The sequence below is a fragment of the Galeopterus variegatus genome, unplaced genomic scaffold (assembly GCF_000696425.1).
Source record: "Galeopterus variegatus unplaced genomic scaffold, G_variegatus-3.0.2 Scaffold663, whole genome shotgun sequence".
NCBI lineage: Eukaryota > Metazoa > Chordata > Mammalia > Dermoptera > Cynocephalidae > Galeopterus > Galeopterus variegatus.
The window spans coordinates 419,990-441,069 of record NW_007726774.1 but is presented as its reverse complement, the minus strand read 5'-3'; the positions used below and the strand labels follow the sequence as shown (position 1 = coordinate 441,069).

At 40.7% G+C, this 21,080-nt stretch overlaps 1 protein-coding gene across 1 annotated transcript in view; it reads right to left on the bottom strand.

The window, feature by feature from the left end:
* MAP3K3 (mitogen-activated protein kinase kinase kinase 3) overlaps positions 1 to 12,882 on the bottom strand; it is a 57,361-nt gene extending 44,479 nt beyond the window's left edge. Inside the window, exons 1-3 of the mRNA XM_008571141.1 lie at positions 12,787 to 12,882; positions 10,882 to 10,974; positions 1,471 to 1,511 (exon numbers count right to left, since the gene is read on the bottom strand). Coding sequence (XP_008569363.1) covers positions 1,471 to 1,511; positions 10,882 to 10,974; positions 12,787 to 12,882 — 230 coding nt within the window. The remainder of the gene's footprint in view (positions 1 to 1,470; positions 1,512 to 10,881; positions 10,975 to 12,786) is intronic.
* Between the last annotated feature and the right edge of the window lie 8,198 nt (positions 12,883 to 21,080).

Here is a 21,080-nt window from a genome sequence, read left to right as displayed (position 1 = left end):
CTTTTTAAGGAAGGACAGCAGCCCTAGATCTCCTCTGGTGCTAGTTTCAAAGTAGGCTAAAAGGTGTCAGCTGCAGAGAACTACCAGAGCTATGTTCAGAGGTACTAAGGTCCTACTGTGGAACTCTTAATGTAGGAAGAACTCATCCTCACAGGTATGGTCTTTGCCTCTCCAAATGCTCAAAGCAAAGGAAAAGGGGGATATCAACATACAGAAAGGCAAAGAGTGGGAAATGAACATCAAAAGGTACACTTACATGCACACACGCGGTCCCAAATATCCCATGACCAGAGTTCTGTATGCTTTTTAAATGTTTTTCCTTAAATAACTTGAGAAATTAAGTGGAGCCACATTTTTCTCCACTGAGAACTTCTTCCCACTACACACACAAAAACAATAATAATAACTAAAATACTGGTGCTGTGGGTTGAATGTCCCCCCGCAAAGCACACTGAAACTTCATTCCCACTGTTTCAGTGTTAAGAGGGTGGGAAATCCTACTACGGTAATTGAAAGGTGGGGCCTTTAAGAGGTGATTACATTGTGAGGATCATGCCCTAGTGAATGGATTAATCCACTCATGGTTTAATGGTGGTCATAGGCATAGTTATGATGGCTTTAAAGGAAAGCAACTGAGAAGCTCCCTCTCTCTTGCTCCTGCCATATTCACCATGTGACACCCTGCTGCTGTGAAGTGTCACCTCCCACCAACAAGGCCCTCATCAGATGTGTTCCCCAGACTTTGGATTTCCCAGCCTCCAAAACTGTAAGAAATAAATTACATTTCTTTATACATTACCCAGTTTCAGGTATTCTGTTATAAGCAATAGGAATGGACTAATACAACTGTCAATGGAGAAAAGGACAGAAGAGTTTTGTAACATTACTTTCACTTCCCTAACGAGGTAAGAGTCAGAAAAACTGACCGAAAAACTCCCTCTTCCTATGTCCTCAAAGGATCTGAAATCTCTCACAACTGATGAACTTGGTGCAACTTCCCATGACCTGGAAACATTATGAAGAAACTTCCAATTCACCAACCTGGCCCCTGATGTGGACAAAGCCAGGGCTATTCTACTGGGGATAGAAATGTTACCACCTTTCAGGAGAATCCAGACCTCACTCTAATGCCCACAGGCGGCACACTATCAGTGTGTCTGATAGCCATGACTCTGAGTAGAGGTGGATTCCTTACTTCCTCCCCTAGCAAAATGGCAAACTCCCAGTAGTGGAATGGAGCAGAATAGTAAAACATCAGCAGTTGAAATGGCTTCCAATTCTAAGACCAGAAACAAGGTTAAACTGGTAGGCCAAGACAAGGGTGAACATTCCCCTTTATGCTCAATCCATCCCATCACCCAGCCAGTGGTCCCACAGGGATTACAAAAGGAGAACAGCTTCAACAAGCTTGATGCTTTCTGAGAACTTGTGCACACATGAATATAACTACCAATCAGAAGGCAGACTTACCGCCTCTCCCCGTTGTGCTCAAACTTGATTCTGACATCACTCTGCCAAAAGAAATGACACACAGGTTAGAAGGTTCTCTGGAATGTGTTACACCTACCATTCTCAGGTAAGCCTTGGGCAGTCTGTTAGCAAAATTAGGGAAACATGGCTCGTGGTCTAACTTCTCGACCCAGATAGGCATTCCTTTCCAATGAGTTACAACTTCCAGTTCTAAACTCAGGGGCAAAAAAACTCCTAGGACAAGATCCCTAGGTGGCTGTCCCAGTTCAGTTGCTATGCTCTGACATACCATTTCCAGCTTTATACACTCCCTATTTCTATAACTGGCTCTGAAGTTTCTCCCACCACATCACCTCCTGACCAGAATACCTTTCCTTCTTGGCTGATGTGACTTACCAGAAAACTAAATCTTGCTACTGATACTTCCTAGCTACATTACCACAGACAAATTACTTATCCCCTATGATTTTTTCTATCTGTAGAGTGGGGCTAAACATACCTTGTAGAGTTCCTCTATGAACAAAATGAGATAATGTTAAGTAAAATACCTGACACACAATAGACATGCAATAAATGGTTTTTGCTGCCTGCTACTGTAGATACTGCTATCACTGATTTCTCATGGTCCTCCCAAAGCTTCTCCAATGGGGATAGATACGATTCTGAACAAATTACAATATATACTGTCACCAGCTTTATCTAAAATGGCCATCATGGCCTGTAAACTCCGGGACAGCAGGACTCATGTCTACCTTATTTCTATATCCACAGTGCCAAGCAAAAGGAATGACATATAATATTTCGGCTTAATAATACTTGTTATGTGGATAAGTGAATTAAAGAACAGAACTGAGTGTATATACCAGAAATAAGAGGAAGTAGATGTATCAGAACGTTAAAGAACAAATCAAAGAGGAAGCGGTATTGCAAAAGGCCAAACAACTTGAGGGAGTTAAAACAACAGGAAAAGGCAAGAGCTATTATAGAAAGAAAGAAGAGGTATAGAAGAAAAGAAAAGTAAGATTGTCAGGAAACCAGCAAATAATAAGAGATGAGGAGAGAAAGGTTTCATAGTCAATGAACAAAAATTATACTGAGAAAGACAAATCAATAATGAGGGCTTGGGAGAAAGAAGGTGGCATAAGAGTATCTGAAGATGAGGAACACACAGACAGAGAAGATAACAGAAGAGGGAAAGAGTTTGAAGAGTAGAGTAGGTGCATAAAGGACCCCCTTTTCCCAAGGAATTAGAACTCTCTTCCAGTCCACTGAATTGGAACAGTGGTTCTAATTCACTCTAAAAATTATTGAGGACCCCAAAGAGCTTTTGTTTATGTGGATTATATCTATTGATATTTACCATATTAGAAATTAAAAGTGAGAAAATTTACATTTATTTTATTCATTTAAAAATAGCAACTAACAACTCAAAATGTTAATAGAAATATATTTTTGTAAAAAAACCACACTTTCCAAAAAAATTTAGCAAGAGAATGCAAATGTTTTTAATGCATGGCCTAAGACAACTGGATTCTCACATCTGCTTCTGCTTTCAATCCGTTGCGATAACATATCATGTAGCCTCTGGAACACTCCACTGTACGTTCTTAAAAGAATGAGGGTGAAAGGGCAAATATCTCAGTAGTATTACAAAAACAGTTTTGACCTCATGGACCCCCAGACCCTCTGAAAGGGTCTTGCAAACCTCCTAGGAGTCACCAGACTATACCTTGAGAATCACTAAATTAGAATACAAGAATAGCATTCTTTAATCCATTATTTTAAGGACAAGGAAACTGAGGCTCCAAGAGCTTAGTGTCCCTGGAAAGTGCATCGTACTAAACAGCAAACAACAAGGCTCCCCTAAGGAATAAGGCTTGTAAATGTGATAACTCTTCAAAACATAGCCGTGACATAGCTTTAATATAACATATGGACCACTTTATCCGTCAATAATGCATAATAGCTAACATTTACTGAGCATTTACTGTGTACTAAAAGCACTGTTCTAAGCAATTACATATATTAGTTAAACTAATCCTCACAACAGGTACTATTATTGTCCCTACTTTACAAAAGAAATGAGTTATAATGAAGTTAAATAAGTTCTCCCAAGGTAAGGTCACACTGCTCATAAAGGAAGAGTCAGGATTCAAACCCTGGAAGCCTCACTCTGATCTACCAAGCTATGCTACAACTAAGTGTCACACAGGCTGATAAGGTTTATTTTAGTCATAGATGCAGGGTTTCAATGGGAACACTGAAAGAAGGAAACTGTCAAAAGATCTTTTGTGACCTTACTTTTTGGAAATCATGGAGAAAGAGATGGAAAGCTCCCCATATCTGGAGAAATAATGAAAACTAGGGTACCAATCATGCAGCAAGCTGGGAACCAGTAGGGGAGCCTTTGGCTGAGGTTGTGGGTGGATGGCAATGGAGCAGGTAGAACAGAAAGGCAGGGCGCCCCATCTGATCTGCATTCTAGGTAAGAGAGTGAGTGTGCGAGCACGTGTATACACATGAATACTCGTGTACACAAGTGGGAAGGTAGGGCAGTGTGATGGAGGGAGTTACTGTATGAATTCAAGGTTTATCTGAGTGACAGCAGTTTTTCCACTGTCTTCTTTTCATCCTTCTCTAAGCAGTTTCCACAACAAGAGCCCTCCAAAGCACAGTGCCTGAGACATGCTGCCATACTGCGACATGCCGTCTCCAGCTTCCCACACTCTATTTCCACAACTAACCCTGGAATATCCCAAGTGCTCGCTGAAGTTTGTAGTCCTATCTGTCCCTGTAGGTGAGTTACTACATCTTTTCACCTGCGCCTGCCTATAGCCCAGCATACCTTGGTATAGCTCTCATTATTATTTTTTTAATTAATATATTTTATTTTAGAATGGTTTTTGATTTACAGAAAAGTTGAGCAGATAGCACAGAGTTCCCTTATATCCTTCTCCCCCTCACACACAATTTCCCCTATTATTAACATCTTTTTTTTTTTCCTTTTTGTCTTTTTTCATGACCGGCAACGGATCGCAACCCTGTGTCGCGCCCGTACCGGCCCGGGACCGGCAACGGGATCGCAACCCTCGGTGTTGCTCCCTGCACCTCGCTCAGCCAGTGAGCGGGAACCGGTCTGTATGTGGGATCCGAACCCTCGGCGGGAGCGCCGCCGCGCTTCCCAAGCGGCGCACTGTAGCAGTGCGCCACCGGGCCGGCCCTATTATTAACATCTTAACATTAGTATGGTATATTTCTTTTTGTTACAATTAATTACCCAATATTGACATATTAACTAAAGTCTATAATTTATTCAAATTTCCTCAGCTTTTTCTCCTGTTGATTTTTATCTTTTTTTTCATTTTTTAAAATTGTGGTAAAAAACATAATAAAACTCGTTCTTAAACTGGAACAACATTACATTTAGATGCACCTATGAAGGAACCTCCTCAGACTCTTTATGGGACTGAAGGAACTAAATTTATTTCATCATGGGCCCAAGAGTAGTACCCAAGTACTATTCTACATGAATTTAGTCAGAAAGGGAATTAAACTTTTGTTCCAAACCACAAATCACTCCTACACAAGACCAACCAAGCCTGTGACTAGTGTGCAGTATAAACAAGATGACTTCTCTGATGCCATGACAGCCTTTCAGAACAGGATGCAGGTCACTGACCAGCTTCAATGTACCCTATAGTGTGCCCAAATCTGCCGAGTTCCTAAATCTGAGTTTCCCCTGTCAGGCTGACCATAATAAGCCATGGATAAGGGAAGTTCAGATAAAGATAACTTGATTCAATTCCTTCCTGCCAACCATTCTCCTTGACCTCTCTGAAGCATTTCACACTGATTGCCAAGTCCTCCTCTGACTTCTGTGACTCTATCCCAGCCCAGGGAACCTACCACCACTCTAACCACTTCTGCTTCTTTGCTAGTTCCTCTTCTTCATGCCTTTCCCACCCCACCCTCCACATGTGACCATTCCCCGACATTTGGACTTTTGGCTTCTGGCTTTCCCTCTTCTCACATCTTCACTTCAATGGGAATAAGCTTAATCAGTCAGCCTCTAAATAGAAGATACTTAAATGGCTATGTCCAGCCACAATCTCTTAAGCAAAGCTTCATCTCCCTACCTTCTACCTGTATTTGAGGCAGATATGTAGTGTCAAACTACTTGCCTCAAATCCTGGCTCTGCAACTTCCTAGCTGTGTGACCTTGAACTTGTTGCTTAACCTCTCTGTGACTCAGTTTCCTCATTTGTAAGGTGAGAATGATGATAATATCTATCTCACTGTGTTATCAAAAAATTGAATGGTATCGGGCCGGCCCGGTGGCGCACTGCTACAGTGCGCCGCTTGGGAGCGTGCCGGCGCTCCCGCCGAGGGTTCGGATCCCACATACAGACCGGCCGCTCAGTGGCTGAGCGAGGTGCGGGGGCAACACCGAGGGTTGCGATCCCGTTGCCGGTCCCGGTCCAGTACGGGCGCGACACTGAGGGTTGCGATCCGTGGCCAGTCACGAAAAAAAAAAAGACAAAAAAAAAAGGAAAAAAAAAAAATTGAATGGTATTAATTGGGTAAAGATATTAGAACAAAACCTGATATATAATAAATGCTCAATAAATGATAATACAGGTTCATTATCTTTTAGCCAAAACTCTTGGGGCCAAAAGTGTTTCAGAGTGCACATTTTGGATTTAGAAAGGTAGTATGGTACATGTTCTGTATATCATGTGACTCCCTCTGCAGGAATGTGGGAGACTGTCTAGGGCAGCACTCCTATGGCAGAGGCAGAATGCTCACAAGTATTTCTTGCACTCCCCTGTACTTCTTGAAGTTAGTCTGGGGCTTTGTGCCTAGTTCTGACCAAGAGCTGGGAACGGAACTGAGTTCCATGCTCTCTTCCCTGGCAGCCACATGTCCCAGAACAGTGGAGCCCCCCTCAGTCCAGGTTGATAAGTGACTCTGGAGAAACACTGACCTTCTGTCTCCTTGTACTAGACATATTATGATAAGTCACTGAGATTTAAGGTTTATTTGTTAAGACAGTACAGCTAGTTATCCAAACTATTCTAATTTTTGCAATGAATAACATGAATATTCACAGTAAGTGGAAGAAAGAGGGACCATAAATAGCCCCATATGTTCAGGCCAGGTTTTGTTGCAAATGAGTTTGCTACAAATTAAAAAATAATAATAATAACAAAATGAAATAAAAAGTAAAAACAACAACAAAAACCCTTTAGTTTGCAGCACTCTCTGGATTTCACACACTCTCAGAGTTTTTCCCACTGTATCTCAAACTTAACCTAGCTATATGTGTCTACATCAACTAGCCTGTCTTCTCAGTGTCACTATTTCTAACATTGGTACTATTGATCTCTTGGCTACAGAAGCTCAAATCTCTGACTTCTGCTTTATTCTCTCTTTCCTTTCCCCACTCACAGCCAGACAGCAAGTTCCAATTCTCCCTTCAAAAGCCTCCAGTATAAGACTCTGTTTCCCATTCTCCCCAACATCACTCTCATCAAGACCTTTTCCCCTTGCTCCTGAATTCCTAAAGCTGCTTTTGTACTTAGCTAATGCCTTCCAACCCACTCTATGTCCTTCTACAGTTCCAACCATCTAAACCATCTCTTTTACCTGTCCCTTCCTTGTTCAAAAAGTAATCAGTGATACCCATGATCTATGGGATAAAGTCTAAATTCTCCGCTATCATTCGAAGCAATCCAGGTTTTAGACTCAGTTTACTTTACCATTTCACACTGTTTGTTCCCCACAGGCACTCTCCTCTCCAGCCAAATCAATGCTCACCCTGAAATATGTCATATTCATTCCTTCCCCTAGGCCTTTAATCATTCTGTTTCCTGACCTAGAGTACCACCTTTCCTCCTTTCCACCTAACTAAACTTTTACACATCTTTCATAGACTAGTACAAGAGCCAACTCCACCTGAAATGACTCCCTAACTCCTTCAGCCCAAACTCATCTTTTACTTCCTGCTGAGAAAAATAGTTCCAGTATACAAATTTAGGTCTAGGCAGTTTCAAGTCCACTGCCCACCACAGTCAATCTGGTGAGAGGAATAGTGAGCATCACTCCCAGGAGAGGGACAGTACAGGACTCCAGGTTGAGCTACAGATTCAGGAATTTGGCAGGGGCAATAGGAGTACTGACGATAACACCAAACTTAAGCAAAAATGACCTTTTCAAAGTCTGGACTCAACAGGTGAACATGTAACCCAAGAGGGCTCTCAAGAATCTAGAATAATCAAACAGTGTTTATCAAAAAAGATGTGTGAACTAATATGACCTCGTAAAGGCCTCAGCCATCATCCCTCTGACCCTCTCTCTGATTCTGTATTGCTCCCTCTTCCTGTATTTCCTATATTTTTGATGGCTCCTCACATCCTTGAAACTGGAGTCCTTATTTTGCCAAAGATAGTAAATAAATGAAAGAAAAAAAAGGACAACAAAAATTAAAATTTTATTTGTAAGTGTGATTCAGGAAAGTCATAGGAGATCAGTGGAAGAGATGATAAAGCAACCTTCTTACAAAACATAATGCCAGGCTTGCGTGTTGCTTTATGTCTTATTTTCAAATTGGCCAGCCCATCTTATCAACAACCCTTGAAAGAGAAGGGAATTCCTGAACACCCAGGTCTATCATAGTTATAGCAAAAGACAGTCTGCTCAATCACTGACCTTGCTGGGGGAACAGCTTCTGGAATTCTGTTCCTCCAGACTGATAGCCAAGGCCCTGCCCTGCTTGTGCCTACCATGAAGAAAGCAGTTTTTCCATTCTGAAGCACCCACTAGTGGACATCTGGAGGGATGCATCCAGATCCCAAGCTCTGATCAAGCATCTACCTACCATTTTGATAAGATTCAAGGGAAATAGGAATCTGTGGAAATAAGGATTCTATTTCTTCCTCCACTGGAATTTTCAGAAATTAGGCTAGCTCCAAAAGTTTGCAAAAGGCCAGACAGACAGACAATAATGACAGTCCAATAAAGGTGAAAACACATTAACTCTTTTACTTCCATGGTACTATACACAGTTCTGGTTAGAAGCTTTCCCTAAAGCTCATACCCACAGTGCCAGAACATAATAGAAGTAATGTAATCACTACAACTTTAATTTTGTTTTACAATGTACAAAACAACTTTACATTGTTTTTTACAATGTACAAATACCTTACATTCTGTCTATGATCTTATAACACCTTAAGAGGTAGACACAGTGGGTATTGTGTCTTTATTTCAGATAGAGAAATTGAGGTTCAGAAAGGTTATACAACAATATTAAAATTACTGTGACTAGGAGTCATGGGATTTGCTTCCTGGCTCTCCTCGATACCTTTCTGTAAAAGCTTTGTTAATTTTTTTTTTTTTTCCCATCCTTTTTGAGACCTGCCGCACCGCGCTCAGCCAGTGAGCGCTGTGAGCGTACCGGTCATCCCTATATAGGATCCGAACCTGAGGCGGGAGCGCTGCTGCGCTCCCAGCGCCGCACTCTCCCGAGTGCGCCACGGGCTCGGCCCAAAGCTTTGTTAATTTTAAAATATTACACTCATGATTATGGTTGCTGATGTTGTTAACTACTGTTGTTAAAAGCAATCTGTCAGTTGTAAAATCCTATATTAATAGATGACTAACAACTTTATGACTCCGAGGCCAGTGTTCTTTTCACTACATTAACTGTCAGCCCTATAGAGAACTAGCACCCATTGATAAAGCACTGTGGGTTGATGACTGCTACAGGGATGTTGCACATCATAGCCTACAAAACACCCACAAGCCCCAGCCATACCTAGGACGTGCCATACATCTGAGAATGTTCAGTCAGCTCTAACCATGCTGTAGGCTTCCAGGGACCTAATGTACAGAAGGGAGAATATAGAGAACACAAAACCTACCATTTAGCAAATAGTTCATAGCTGAGCAGCTCATTGCCCATGTACTTCCATAGCTGTTCAGAATGCTTATTTGTTCTCAGATGCATTCTCTTTTTCAATTAGTTACCAAGCTTGTTTACTTAGGGAAGAGGATGTCTAAAGTCCTGCCAAGCAGAGATGTTAAATTAGGTTTTCTAGTTCTTCCAGGCCTCGGCCCCCAAACAATTCTGTCAATGAACCCACAGCTCCTCTGGCTTTACTTGCTGTGCAAGCTTGAGCCCCAGGAGGCTGTGCCAATCTCAACGCTGCCTTTTTGCCAGCACTGCCATTCTTACAATGAAGGGCTGTTTGCCTCTGCTACCATCATTCCGCACTTGAATAAACAACCTTTCCCGCTAGCCAAAATACTTGGTTACTTTCAACTGGGAGTCTGCAATTTGAATCGTTAGCTCAATTTGACATTTCTTAGTCCAATTTGGCATTTCTTAGCAATTTAAATTAGGTTTTGATCTTTCATTCCTCTCTCCTAAGCATGGACTTTCTGGTAGAAGAACTGGTAATGAAGAAAACTGTCCTATCCCAGGCCTAAGCTAACAAAAACAACAAGAATAATAATAGATGTGAATTCACTCTGTAAATTGTAAAGTTCCACATTAACAGATTATTAACACTGCCAGGCTCTTTTCATTACACTAAGCTGTAAACATCTCTCCCCCACACCCCCAAATCTCACCCCATCTTTCCTAGAAATACATCTGCTGAGACTTTCTCCCTCTTTCTGCTTTCAGAATTTTGCTGAAGAATACCCCTCCTGGTCAGAAGCTGAATGTCTGCTATACTTCCCAGGAAAGACCATTCTACAACCTTGACTTCATTAAGGGGAAAAAGCTATCTTGCCATTTTCATTGTCCTTTTACCTAATATTAGCATAAAATTTTGAGCTTCAATTTCTAACCAGCCATGCTAGTTCCACAACTTCACACTGCCGTAGAATTGAATCTTAGGTAGGATTCCCATTGATGAGCTTATCATAATGTGTAGAAACTCATGACCTGTGTGGAAAGAATGAATGCACCAATAAATCTCTATACATCTCCAAGTATATACTTAATTTCTTGCCCAACAAATCAACATTCCCTCACATAGTATAAAAAGCTGTGCTGTCTAATACAATAGCCACTAGCCACAAATGGCTATTTAAATTTAAATTTAAATAGTTCCTCAGTTGCTCAATAACCACATGTGGCTAGTGGCTAACACACTGGACAGCACAGATGTAGAACATTTCTGCCATCGTGGAAAGTTTACTGGATAGCACTGATAGAGGCTGCTTATGAATAATACTGTTGTAAGAAATGGTGACTAGAGGCACAGAACATAGGTCATGAGTAACCAGTGCTTCCTAGAAATCCAATAAAACAACTTGTCTGGGACATGAATTCCACTCTTCCAGCACGAGTAGCAGATTTAAAAGCACATTTTAGCTTTAAAGGGTAATTTGGTTCCTTACCAAAAATTTCTTTTTCTCACTGGCCCCTGCACATGAGCCTGTTGTTACTGTGGGGCTGTTCAGAAGGGCTGAGCTGCTGCTGTTGTGTTTTTTCTTTAAAAACAAAAAAACTGAGGTTAATAATTTGTATCCTCCATGCAACAGAAAATGTTTGACAATACTGAAGTAAACTGTCGGTCCCCAGAACCAGTACCTCTTGTTAAGATTACTTTCTAAGGGCCGAGCCCGTGGCACACTCGGGAGAGTGTGGCGCTGGGAGCGCAGTAGAGCTCCTGCCTTGGGTTCGGATCCTATATAGGGATGGCCGGTGCGCTCACTGGCTGAGCGTGGTGCGGCCAGTCTCAAAAAGGACAAAAAAAAAAAAAATTACTTTCTAACAAACAGTGAATCCTTTTTCACATCCTTCTACCTTTATAACCACTGACTGCACTCCAGTAACTCAGCAGCAGGCACAGTAAAAGATAAGGATTTTTAATAGCTTTTAGGCTCTTATACTAGCTTTTAGGCTCTAAGCAGGATTCCTAAAAGGTAATCCCCCTTCAGGGAACTATCAGGGACCACTCTACCCCTCTTTCTCCCAGCCTGATTCCTCTGGGACCTCCAACTCAAGAAAGCTTCCCCTTTCACCCACTTACTGATATCCATGCTAATAGTCCAGTTAGGAGAAAGATCAACTAACCGGAGCAGTGTTAGCAAGCACACTCCTCATAGGAAGACAGGAAGGAAAGTGAGGTCATTAGGCTCAAGCCTGGTGGAAGGAATTCAGTTCTGGTAAAAGCTCCTTCCAAAAGTAGTTCTGAACACAAATGTTACAGCAAGGAAGAACTCATATAATTAGACAGAATAATGTATGAAAATAGTACAATAATGAGCCCTAATCTGTTATTCTCCCAGTTCTGTAAGGTAAAAACAACAATAAAAGCAGCTTTCTAAACTAATCTGTCTATTATAACAAGAAACAAAAAGATTCCTCTCTCCCTATGGTCCCTAGTATTCCTTAAAGCAGGAAATAACTCTGGAAGGCTACATCAGAAAAACTTCTAGGCCCTTATACTTTCTCTAGGAACCAAGGATACTTCTGAAGAATTGGTAGACAAGATGCAAATAAGGAAAGAGGAGATTAGCTGTAACATAGAGAACCACAAGAGAGAATGTCATGAACAAGTTTTCATCAAACATGCCCAACATAGCCACCTGATATAGCCCTAGACAGGAAAAATATCTATATAGGAAAGCTCCCCATCATTCACACCTCTCTATAGACCAAAGTACCCAAGAAACAGGGAGGTAAATGGCACTAGAGGTGAGAAGACTGTCAACCACACACAAGTTTAAATGTTAACACAAATAGGAAATGTCTTCCTAAAGAAGCATACAACTCTCAATAAAACAGGTACTCTCAATTACCCGAGTTAATAAGGGCAAACAACTATAAACAACAATAACAACAAAATCACTTATTGCTGCCTTTAGAATATGTGACATTTTAATAAATCAATTTCCCTTCCTAATTATATTTTATATAAACTAATATAAAATGAATTAATTTTTCCTGAGTATATACTGTAAGGTAGCTAAAAACATTCTGAATTAAGGATCATGAATTTGAATAAAATATTTGCCAAACAATCAGTAAAGGGAAAAAAATTATATGAATACTGTCCCCATAACAAGTGAAGGAATTATTCTTACTCTACACAGGTGAAACACTATTCAAAAAGCTTTGGGACTCCAGATCATGGACCCACACCTGGTTGGCATATATCACTTACCACTTAACAGACTGAAAGGGAGGGACCAACAGCATTCGAATCTGGTATCAGAGTATCCCTAGCTTCTTATATATTTCCCCTTTAAAAACCCCTCCTCAACAAATCTAGTTAAGCCGGTCAGGGCCACACACACCTGCCTATTTGGGTGACTCGTGTCCTTGTTCTTCATGGTCTCATATCCAGGCACCCGGGGACGTCGGCTCATCTGAAGGGCCACCAGATCCTTCATGATCGAGTTCAATGCCTCCTGTTCGTCTGCAATGAAAGAGAGCACATAGGCTAAGATGCTTAAATACAGACCAGCAAAGCACTTTCATAAATCATATGACTGACTAATACTTAGAAAATTCTACCAAGGTAAAATGACAGACCCTGTAGCTATAACCACATGCAGTTGAGGCCTCCCAAAAGTAGATAACTGAGGTCAGACTTTGACAATTCACATTTTAATGGATCCTTAACAGGATTTCTGGCAGCAATATTTACCAATTCATTGTGGGGAAAAGAGGTGCTCACAGAGCAATTCATCTAGTGCTAGAGAAACTCAACCAGGAAAAACAGATGAAAAGTTGGAATGAAGAACAACACAGTACAGTGTAGTAGGGTAATGAAGAGATGAATTCATAGAGAGCTGATTATGGGACAGAGTCAGTCCCAGACTTATTATTAAAGCATCATATGTAGAAAGCACATTTTTTTTTTCCCTTTTTTTTTTTTCACTGACCGGTAACAGGATCGCAACCCTCAGTGTCACACCCGTACCGGGGACCGGCAACGGGATCGCAACCCTCGGTGCTGCGCCCACACCGCGCTCAGCCAGTGAGCAGGAACCGGTCTCCACATGGGATCCGAACCCTCGGCGGGAGCGCCACCGCGCTCCCAAGCGGCCCATTCTCCAGTGTGCCACTGGGCGGGCCCAGAAAGCACATTTTAAAAGGTAGCAAACAAGGACCTCAAGTAGCTGCTTTGAACAGAACTTGTTTTACAAGCCTAGTCTTTGAATGCAGCAACGGATCGCAACCCTCAGTGTTGCCCCTGCACCTCGCTCAGCCAGTGAGCAGGAACCGGTCTCCACATGGGATCCGAACCCTCGGCGGGAGCGCCACCGCGCTCCCAAGCGGCCCATTCTCCAGTGTGCCACTGGGCGGGCCCAGAAAGCACATTTTAAAAGGTAGCAAACAAGGACCTCAAGTAGCTGCTTTGAACAGAACTTGTTTTACAAGCCTAGTCTTTGAATGCCTCGCCCCCAACCACCCCAACTCTTTACAAGTTTATGGGCCTTTTGCTTCCCATAGGGAATTCAAAAGGCAGTTCTATTGTTTTTCTTCCCTAACTGATCAAGCAATACATTGTGTCTACGTTATAGGCATTACTTTTAGTCTCCTTTTCTTGAAATAGCATGAAGTTATAGTTATCATGCATTGAAGACAACTGGCCAAAACCCAAAACCCAAACCAGCCCAATTCTGTCTTGCAAAGTTCTTCCAGGTCCTTAAAGAGATCTTTGTCCACTCAAATAGTATTTGGAGATTGAAAAAAAAGTACCTGTTGATCTGGAAGGGAACATGAGATATGAATTGTTACATTTGCTTTGGTGACAAGTGAGTCACTCAGGGACTTGGGGCACACCTTAAAAGAAGCAAGTACAAAAGGCTCCCCCCAAACAGAGTGCCTATCTTGTGCCCTTTTCTCATTGTCTTTTGGTAATATTCTAAGAAAAGAAAAAAGAGCATAAAGTATAGGAAGTAAAACTGCTCTAGTCTCTTCTCCCACACTATTTGCTCTGCCCTCTCCCTAGACCAAATCTGCTCAGGTGCCTTACATATCCTCTGAGGAGGTGCAGGAAATGAAGGACAAAGGTTCCTATAAAGAGGTTTTTGCCTGTTCAGAAAAGTAGCAAGATTAGATTTAAAACCTGCAGGAAAAAACACCAAAAGAGTAGCTTCCCATATGAATCTACTTCAAAACAAACACAAAAGTATGTATGACAGTGACACAGCTGTAGTACCGAAAGCATGTGGTAAAGGGGACAACAAATTGTGACAAACTAGTTATCTACAAAAAGACATTGTCATAATTGATGGAATTTATGTTTTAATGATTTATATTTTCTAGCAATTGCCCTATAGGCTCTTTAAAGAAAGGGCACTTGTTTGGTTTTTTGTTTTGTTTTTTAATCTCACAACAAAGGTTTAAAAACTAGAGCATAACATCTAAGCTCGGAAGATTGGCTTATATTTGTACATAATACAAGGATACTTCAAAAAGTTCCTGAAAAAATAGAATTAAAAGATTGCATGAATTTTTCCATGAACATTTTGAAGTACCTTCATATACATAGGCTTATATAATAAATTGGCTTATATATTATTAAGTATAATATATAAAATTAATGGGGCAAACTGTAACAACAAATTGGGATCAATTTATGGAAGATTATGACTAGGTAGATGTTTTCTGAGGACCACCCAGTAAATATTCCTAAGAGTAAAATGGAGTTTTCAGTATCAACATTAACCACCCTAAGAACTGAGAATTTCAGCTGTCTCGACTCAGATATTGAACCAAGATGGATGTGAATACAAACTCGTACATAAACACACACTTTTCAAGTCAAATAAGCAAGGATGACTGGAGAAAATGTTTCTAATTCTGTATGAGATGATGCTATTATAAGAGCTGGTTTATCAGTTGACAAATTCTATTTCCAGGAAGCAAACCAATTCCTGGCATTACGTAACGGATAAACTTGTTTGGCAGTTCCAGTGCTGAAAACACACTACAGGAATGGTTAGACACTCTCACCTGAATCTGAGACAACTGACACAAGTGAAACAGGGTTATAGAATTTGATTTTGTGTCAAAAATACATTAATAGAGGCAGACAGGTTCTTCAACTGATACTTCAAACTGAGGACATGCATAAAGACAGGAAGTAAATCAAGTGGCTCTTTTAGGCATTTCTTCCTGGATTGAGATTTTAACTGAATTATCAGTACTCCTTCAGTGTGGCATTCCTTAAAAAAATAAAAACAAACAAAATTTTAAAAAACAAATAGCTTTCTTAGAGTGCAGCAGTCAGGAATATGAACTTTGAAGTCAGAAAGATCTGTGTTTAAGGAAGGCCTCGAGCAAATCATCTCAATGTCCTCATCTGTAAATGGAGATGATAAAAGTATCATTTCACAGAGCTGCTGTGAGAGTTAAAAGAAAAAGAAAACTTACAAATTATTTCTCATAGTACCTAACACTTAGTAATGCTAAAAAAAAAGAATGCTGGCTATTATCATCATCAATGGGAAAAGGTCAATGGAAAAAGACTGGAGGCCACTTAATCTACCCTAATACTTAATTTTATTCCTGAATTTTTATTAATCATTAACAATAACCATTTACTGAATACTTATCATGTATTATACATTAAAAAGTTTTAAAAGATACTTCGAGGTGTTCAAACTCTCGGGGTAAAAAGATAAAACAACACACAAATATGAGGTTATACATAAAAACCCCAAAAAACGGCTCTGAATTAGACAAAATACCAACCAGAATACATAAAAACAAATGTATAAAAATATATATTTTGTAAATGTGACAAGATGTTGTATAGATGATTTTACATAATTATTAACAGAATAAAGATTCTTTCAGAAAAGCAAGCTGTTCCAGCTATGTCAGAGAATTTTACAAAATGAACTGGGAAGGAGAAAGAACGTGAAGAATAAGCAAGTAAGAGAGAGGGTGGAAGAAAAAAAGGTCAGGGAATGATCTTCAGTGAGTAATCGTAATCAAGTAGAGTGCGAAGAAGGGAAACTGGCAAAAAGTGTTTTTGGGGTTTTTGGACAAAACAAGAATGAACCCCAGAAACCAAGACCAAAGAAGGGTAGTGGCACATAGGCCAGGCAGGTCTAATAGAGTGGCAGAGACAGAAACAAAATTTTAAAAGGAATCAAGAAGCTGGAAATTGAAAGAAAATTGGAAGTAGTAGAAATCAACAATTTATTTGTGAGCCATAGAAGGCTCAGATGTAAGTGAACAAGCTGAGGCAGGGGTAATGGTGTGCTATAACCTTGAAAAGATTTCCTGAAGATGGGGGTGGATTGATACACTTAAAAGCTACCAGGAAGAAGCAAAAAGAAGTTAATTCTGGAGATTAAGAGGTTAAGAATCTAGGAAGGGGATGAGTAGTCATAGAAAATAGAAAAGAGGGAATCTAAGGAGCAAGGATTAGAGTTCAGGCTTAAAAAGTGGAAGTTCTGGGCCGGCCCCGTGGCGCACTCAGGAGAGTGCAGCGCTGGGAGCCCAGCGTCGCTCCCGCCGCAGGTTCAGATCCTATATAGGAATGGCCGGTGCGCTCACTGGCTGAGCGTGGTGTGGGTGACACCACACCAAGGGTTGCGATCCCCTTACCGGTCACGAAAAAGGCAAAAAAAAAAAAAAAAGTGGAAGTTCTTAAGCAGTTTTAAGCAGATAGGTATCCATAACTCCCCAGTGGCATGTATTTTTTTCTTCTCCTGATACCATGACCTATAGTATGGGGCTGCCAGGCAATACACTCCTCTCTCTCTAGCTCCAGTAGGAATTCACTCTTCCAGACTGATCTATTACTTCTACCTAAAAGCAGGGTCTTAAGGCACTTTTATTTATGAGTTTCCTTGGCTAAAAACCCAGAAAAGTTGCCAGAAACACCATGTCCTCCAATAAACATTGTTGTCCTGCATGACGTCTGTTTACTATGCCATACGCTCTCTTTTCAATACATACAACTCCCCAAAGTAATATTTTAATCTTTGTTTTCACTTACTAATGATGTTATTTCTTCATCTTGCCAATGTTCTACCCAGCTCTGCCAGATCATCTATCATACTGCTCACCAGGAAAGCCTGTGCTTCAGAATGTCTCTGAGTTCTTTCTCTTCATGACATTTCACATACTTTCACAGCCTCCATCCTGTCCATACCCATGCAAACATCATTTTACCTTAAGTATATGCAATAAGGCCCAATCCTCAACTCACAAGAAACTTTTCTCCTTCAAAAACATGGTTAAACCTTTTCTAGATCTCAAATTCCAATGTTTATTTTTCTGTTTCTAGAATATAATAGGCATTCAATATTAATAGATGGTTCAAAATTTAAAAATACATTTTACAAAGTAAGCCATTGTGTCCTCAAAAGAATTAACATATATCACCACTGTATTTCATTTTAATGTTTGATAAAATTAATATAAAGGAATGGAGACTGTAGCATTATGTGTGTCAACACCCAAACTACATAATGGTCCTCTCCCTCCTATGTACCTTTATACACTTTTGACAAAGTACCTACAACACCTTGCTGCACTTGTTTACAGTTTTCAGTTCACCTTACCTAACTGTAGCTACTTGAGGACAGAATAATGCAGGTACAGGGCTTAATACTATGTCTGGCACAAAGAGGCATTCAACAAATAGGCAAAGAATAAATGAACAGCTTATATAGAACCAGGAAAACTGCTTATCCTCTGTGTATTCCCGTAAATAATGTTCAGTTGGACAGATACTTATTTTATAAATGCCTAAAATTCAGTTTTAAAATCCAACTGTCATTTAAAAAAATATCAGAAACCTAGTCATAACATAGCCATGTTTATTTACTAAATTGTGATCCAAGATTCAATCAAAACAGTTGCTAACCATTCAGAGTACACAGGTGGACAGATTCTAGCCAAAGAGAATTGAGACTGTCTAAAAGTGAGCCCCCAACAACCTTGGAACCCTAGTGACACAAAGTATCTCTATGTCACAATGATTCTGAATTGAAACCAAGTTGTCAAACCAGAACTAGTCCATCTTTAATCCTGTCTGTACTCAGTTCTCTAGTTTCCTCTAACATTTCCAAGTTGTTACATATTTTTCAGTAATATATCCCACTAAATTTCAGATTGCATTTATGAAAAGACCAAATAAAAGCTAGTGAATTAGTCTCTGGTATTAGCAGTATTTGCACTATAATTACTAAATCTGGGAGATAATTCCAGTGTGACCAAGAAAAAATGATCAGTCAACCCCAATTTTTTTATAGCCACATAGAATCAAAGCCAATAAAAGAATATTTCCTATTATTTACAGGGATAAGTGTAGTTTCCACTAGAAATTTAGTGGGGCTAACAGCCAATATAAAATCTGACATTTTTTTTTTTTAACAACCCAAATTGTCAAACAAGGGCTTAAAACAGCTCAGGAAAATATGACTGTTAACCAAAGAACCTGCAGTGCAGGGACTCAAATTAGTTTCAGTCTTTTCCTCACTGGGCTGGAGTTTAATAAGTGTAATTAAAACCATTAAGAAGTTTATGTTCCTCTTTTATCAATCCCTTGAGTTTATTTAGAACTACAGCAACTAAAGCTAACTAAACTGAAAATTCTGAATTTTCATCATTTATGTCACCAAGATGGAAATTTGTATTTAAGAGAGAGATTGTGCGTGTGTGTGTATCTATATCCTCACTGAACCCTATACAAGCAAATTAAAGAACCAGATGTCTGGGAGAATTCAGTATTAGCTCTAATCCTGTGTCGAGGTCATCTACAAAAAAGAATGAGGGAGAAAATGGAATAGGGGTAGAGAGCGGGGAGTGCTGAAGAAAGCCAGAACAGTGGTTCTTAAACCAGTTTGCCTAATATACTGCAGCCACCAGGCAAGTTAATTCCCCTCTCACTGTCTCAGTTTCTTCATGTAAATCTGACATGGGGACAAAGGAGAAGACATTGAGTTCCTGGTCCTTTTTCTATGGGATTCTGCACCCTACCTATATAAAATAGTTCCTTTCTTCCCCATCACTCTCTCTCCATATACTCACACACTTGAACTTTTAAAAAATGCCTTGAAATGTGAAAATAGACTCACATCTATTTTCATGGTAGATAATGAGATGCAGCCAACACAATCTGGCTGGGCACTCTGGTTTAGCAGTCAAAAAGTGGTGAGTGGGAAGTCTGCACACCCTCAAGTATTTCACATCCCCCTTTGGGACTTAGGGCTGCCCCCACAGGACAAAAGGAAAGACTTATTAGAAAGACTAACACAAAATAGGTTCACAATTCAAAGATTTAGTTCAAATTCTATTACACAAGATAAGTGTTCGAAGCCTGGGAGAACAAGAATTCTCTGTCCCATTTATAGTAAATGTTCAATAAATATTTGTCGAATTATATATTTAAATACCAGGCCTTACTAGATTCCTTTTATGCCTACTCTCATAAGAGACTTCCCCCAGAAGAGCAACACTTCTGAAGTAAAGCATGGGAAGGAAACAGTAATCCCAGCAAATGAACAAACCCTTCCCATACTGTATGATGGACAGCACGAAACAGAACAAGGCAATTCAGAGTGTAGAGATGGGTCACAAAAGAATATTTGGCCAATGTGACATAGCATACACTTAACCTCCTACAAAAATGACTCGCCCTTGCTACAGGGTAAAGCAAACATTAACGTTCCCTCTTCACATGGGGTACTTTACAGAAGCAACAAATGCCTTTGCAAAGGATCCTTTCACTGAAATTTATCCCTTTATTATTTAGGACAATATCAAATATTTTGCAAAACTTGCGATTGGGAACAGCAGCATCACACAACACATGTCCCGACAGGAGACGCAAAGTACAATTAAAATGTCATTTGCTTCTTAACTAGCCCAACGATCATTTGCTAAATTACCAAAATAGACATGAAATATAATTCGGTTCAAATGCTTCGTGCGGAAGACATTAAAACCTTTTCTTAGATTACATCTTCACAGCAGAAATTGTAAATACTGATAAAAAGGAAATGATTTCATAGAGATTCCTCTGTGTAGCGAATGTTTCTTTTAAAAGTTACATAATTTCAAGGATACCAAGATAAAAATAATAAATGTAAAAAACTGCAAGCGGATTTTTACAAAAGCAGGACATAAATTATAAATGGCAGCACCCGACCAATTCCTAACCTCCAGCAATCTGCGTGAGGCACGCATTTCTCAACCACGCTGCTGATAACAGAGACTGCAGTTTAATCACCTCCCGGCGATCCCCGCACGCCCTGCCCCCTGCGCTGGGGCGCGCACACGGCTCGAGAGCAAGCCCCAGGAACTCTCACAGGCCGGCCTGTGTGAGCAAAGGGAAGGAAATGACACAGGCAGGAAAAAAAAGCAAATCAAGGAAAAGACACAACAGCAGCTGGGCCTGCACCAGCCTCCAGCCCGGGCCCCACACTGCGCTCTCGCTCCCCCGCCCTCGGGCTCGCGGGCCGGAGCGGGCTGCCCTGCCGAGCGCTGACCCTCGGTCCCACCGCCGCTTCCTCGGGATGCGCCCGCGGCGCCGCCCGTAAGAACGGCTATCTAGTGGGCTCGGCCGGCCAGGCCGCTCCGGAGTCCGGGGCGCCAGAACCCCCGCCCGGGCCGC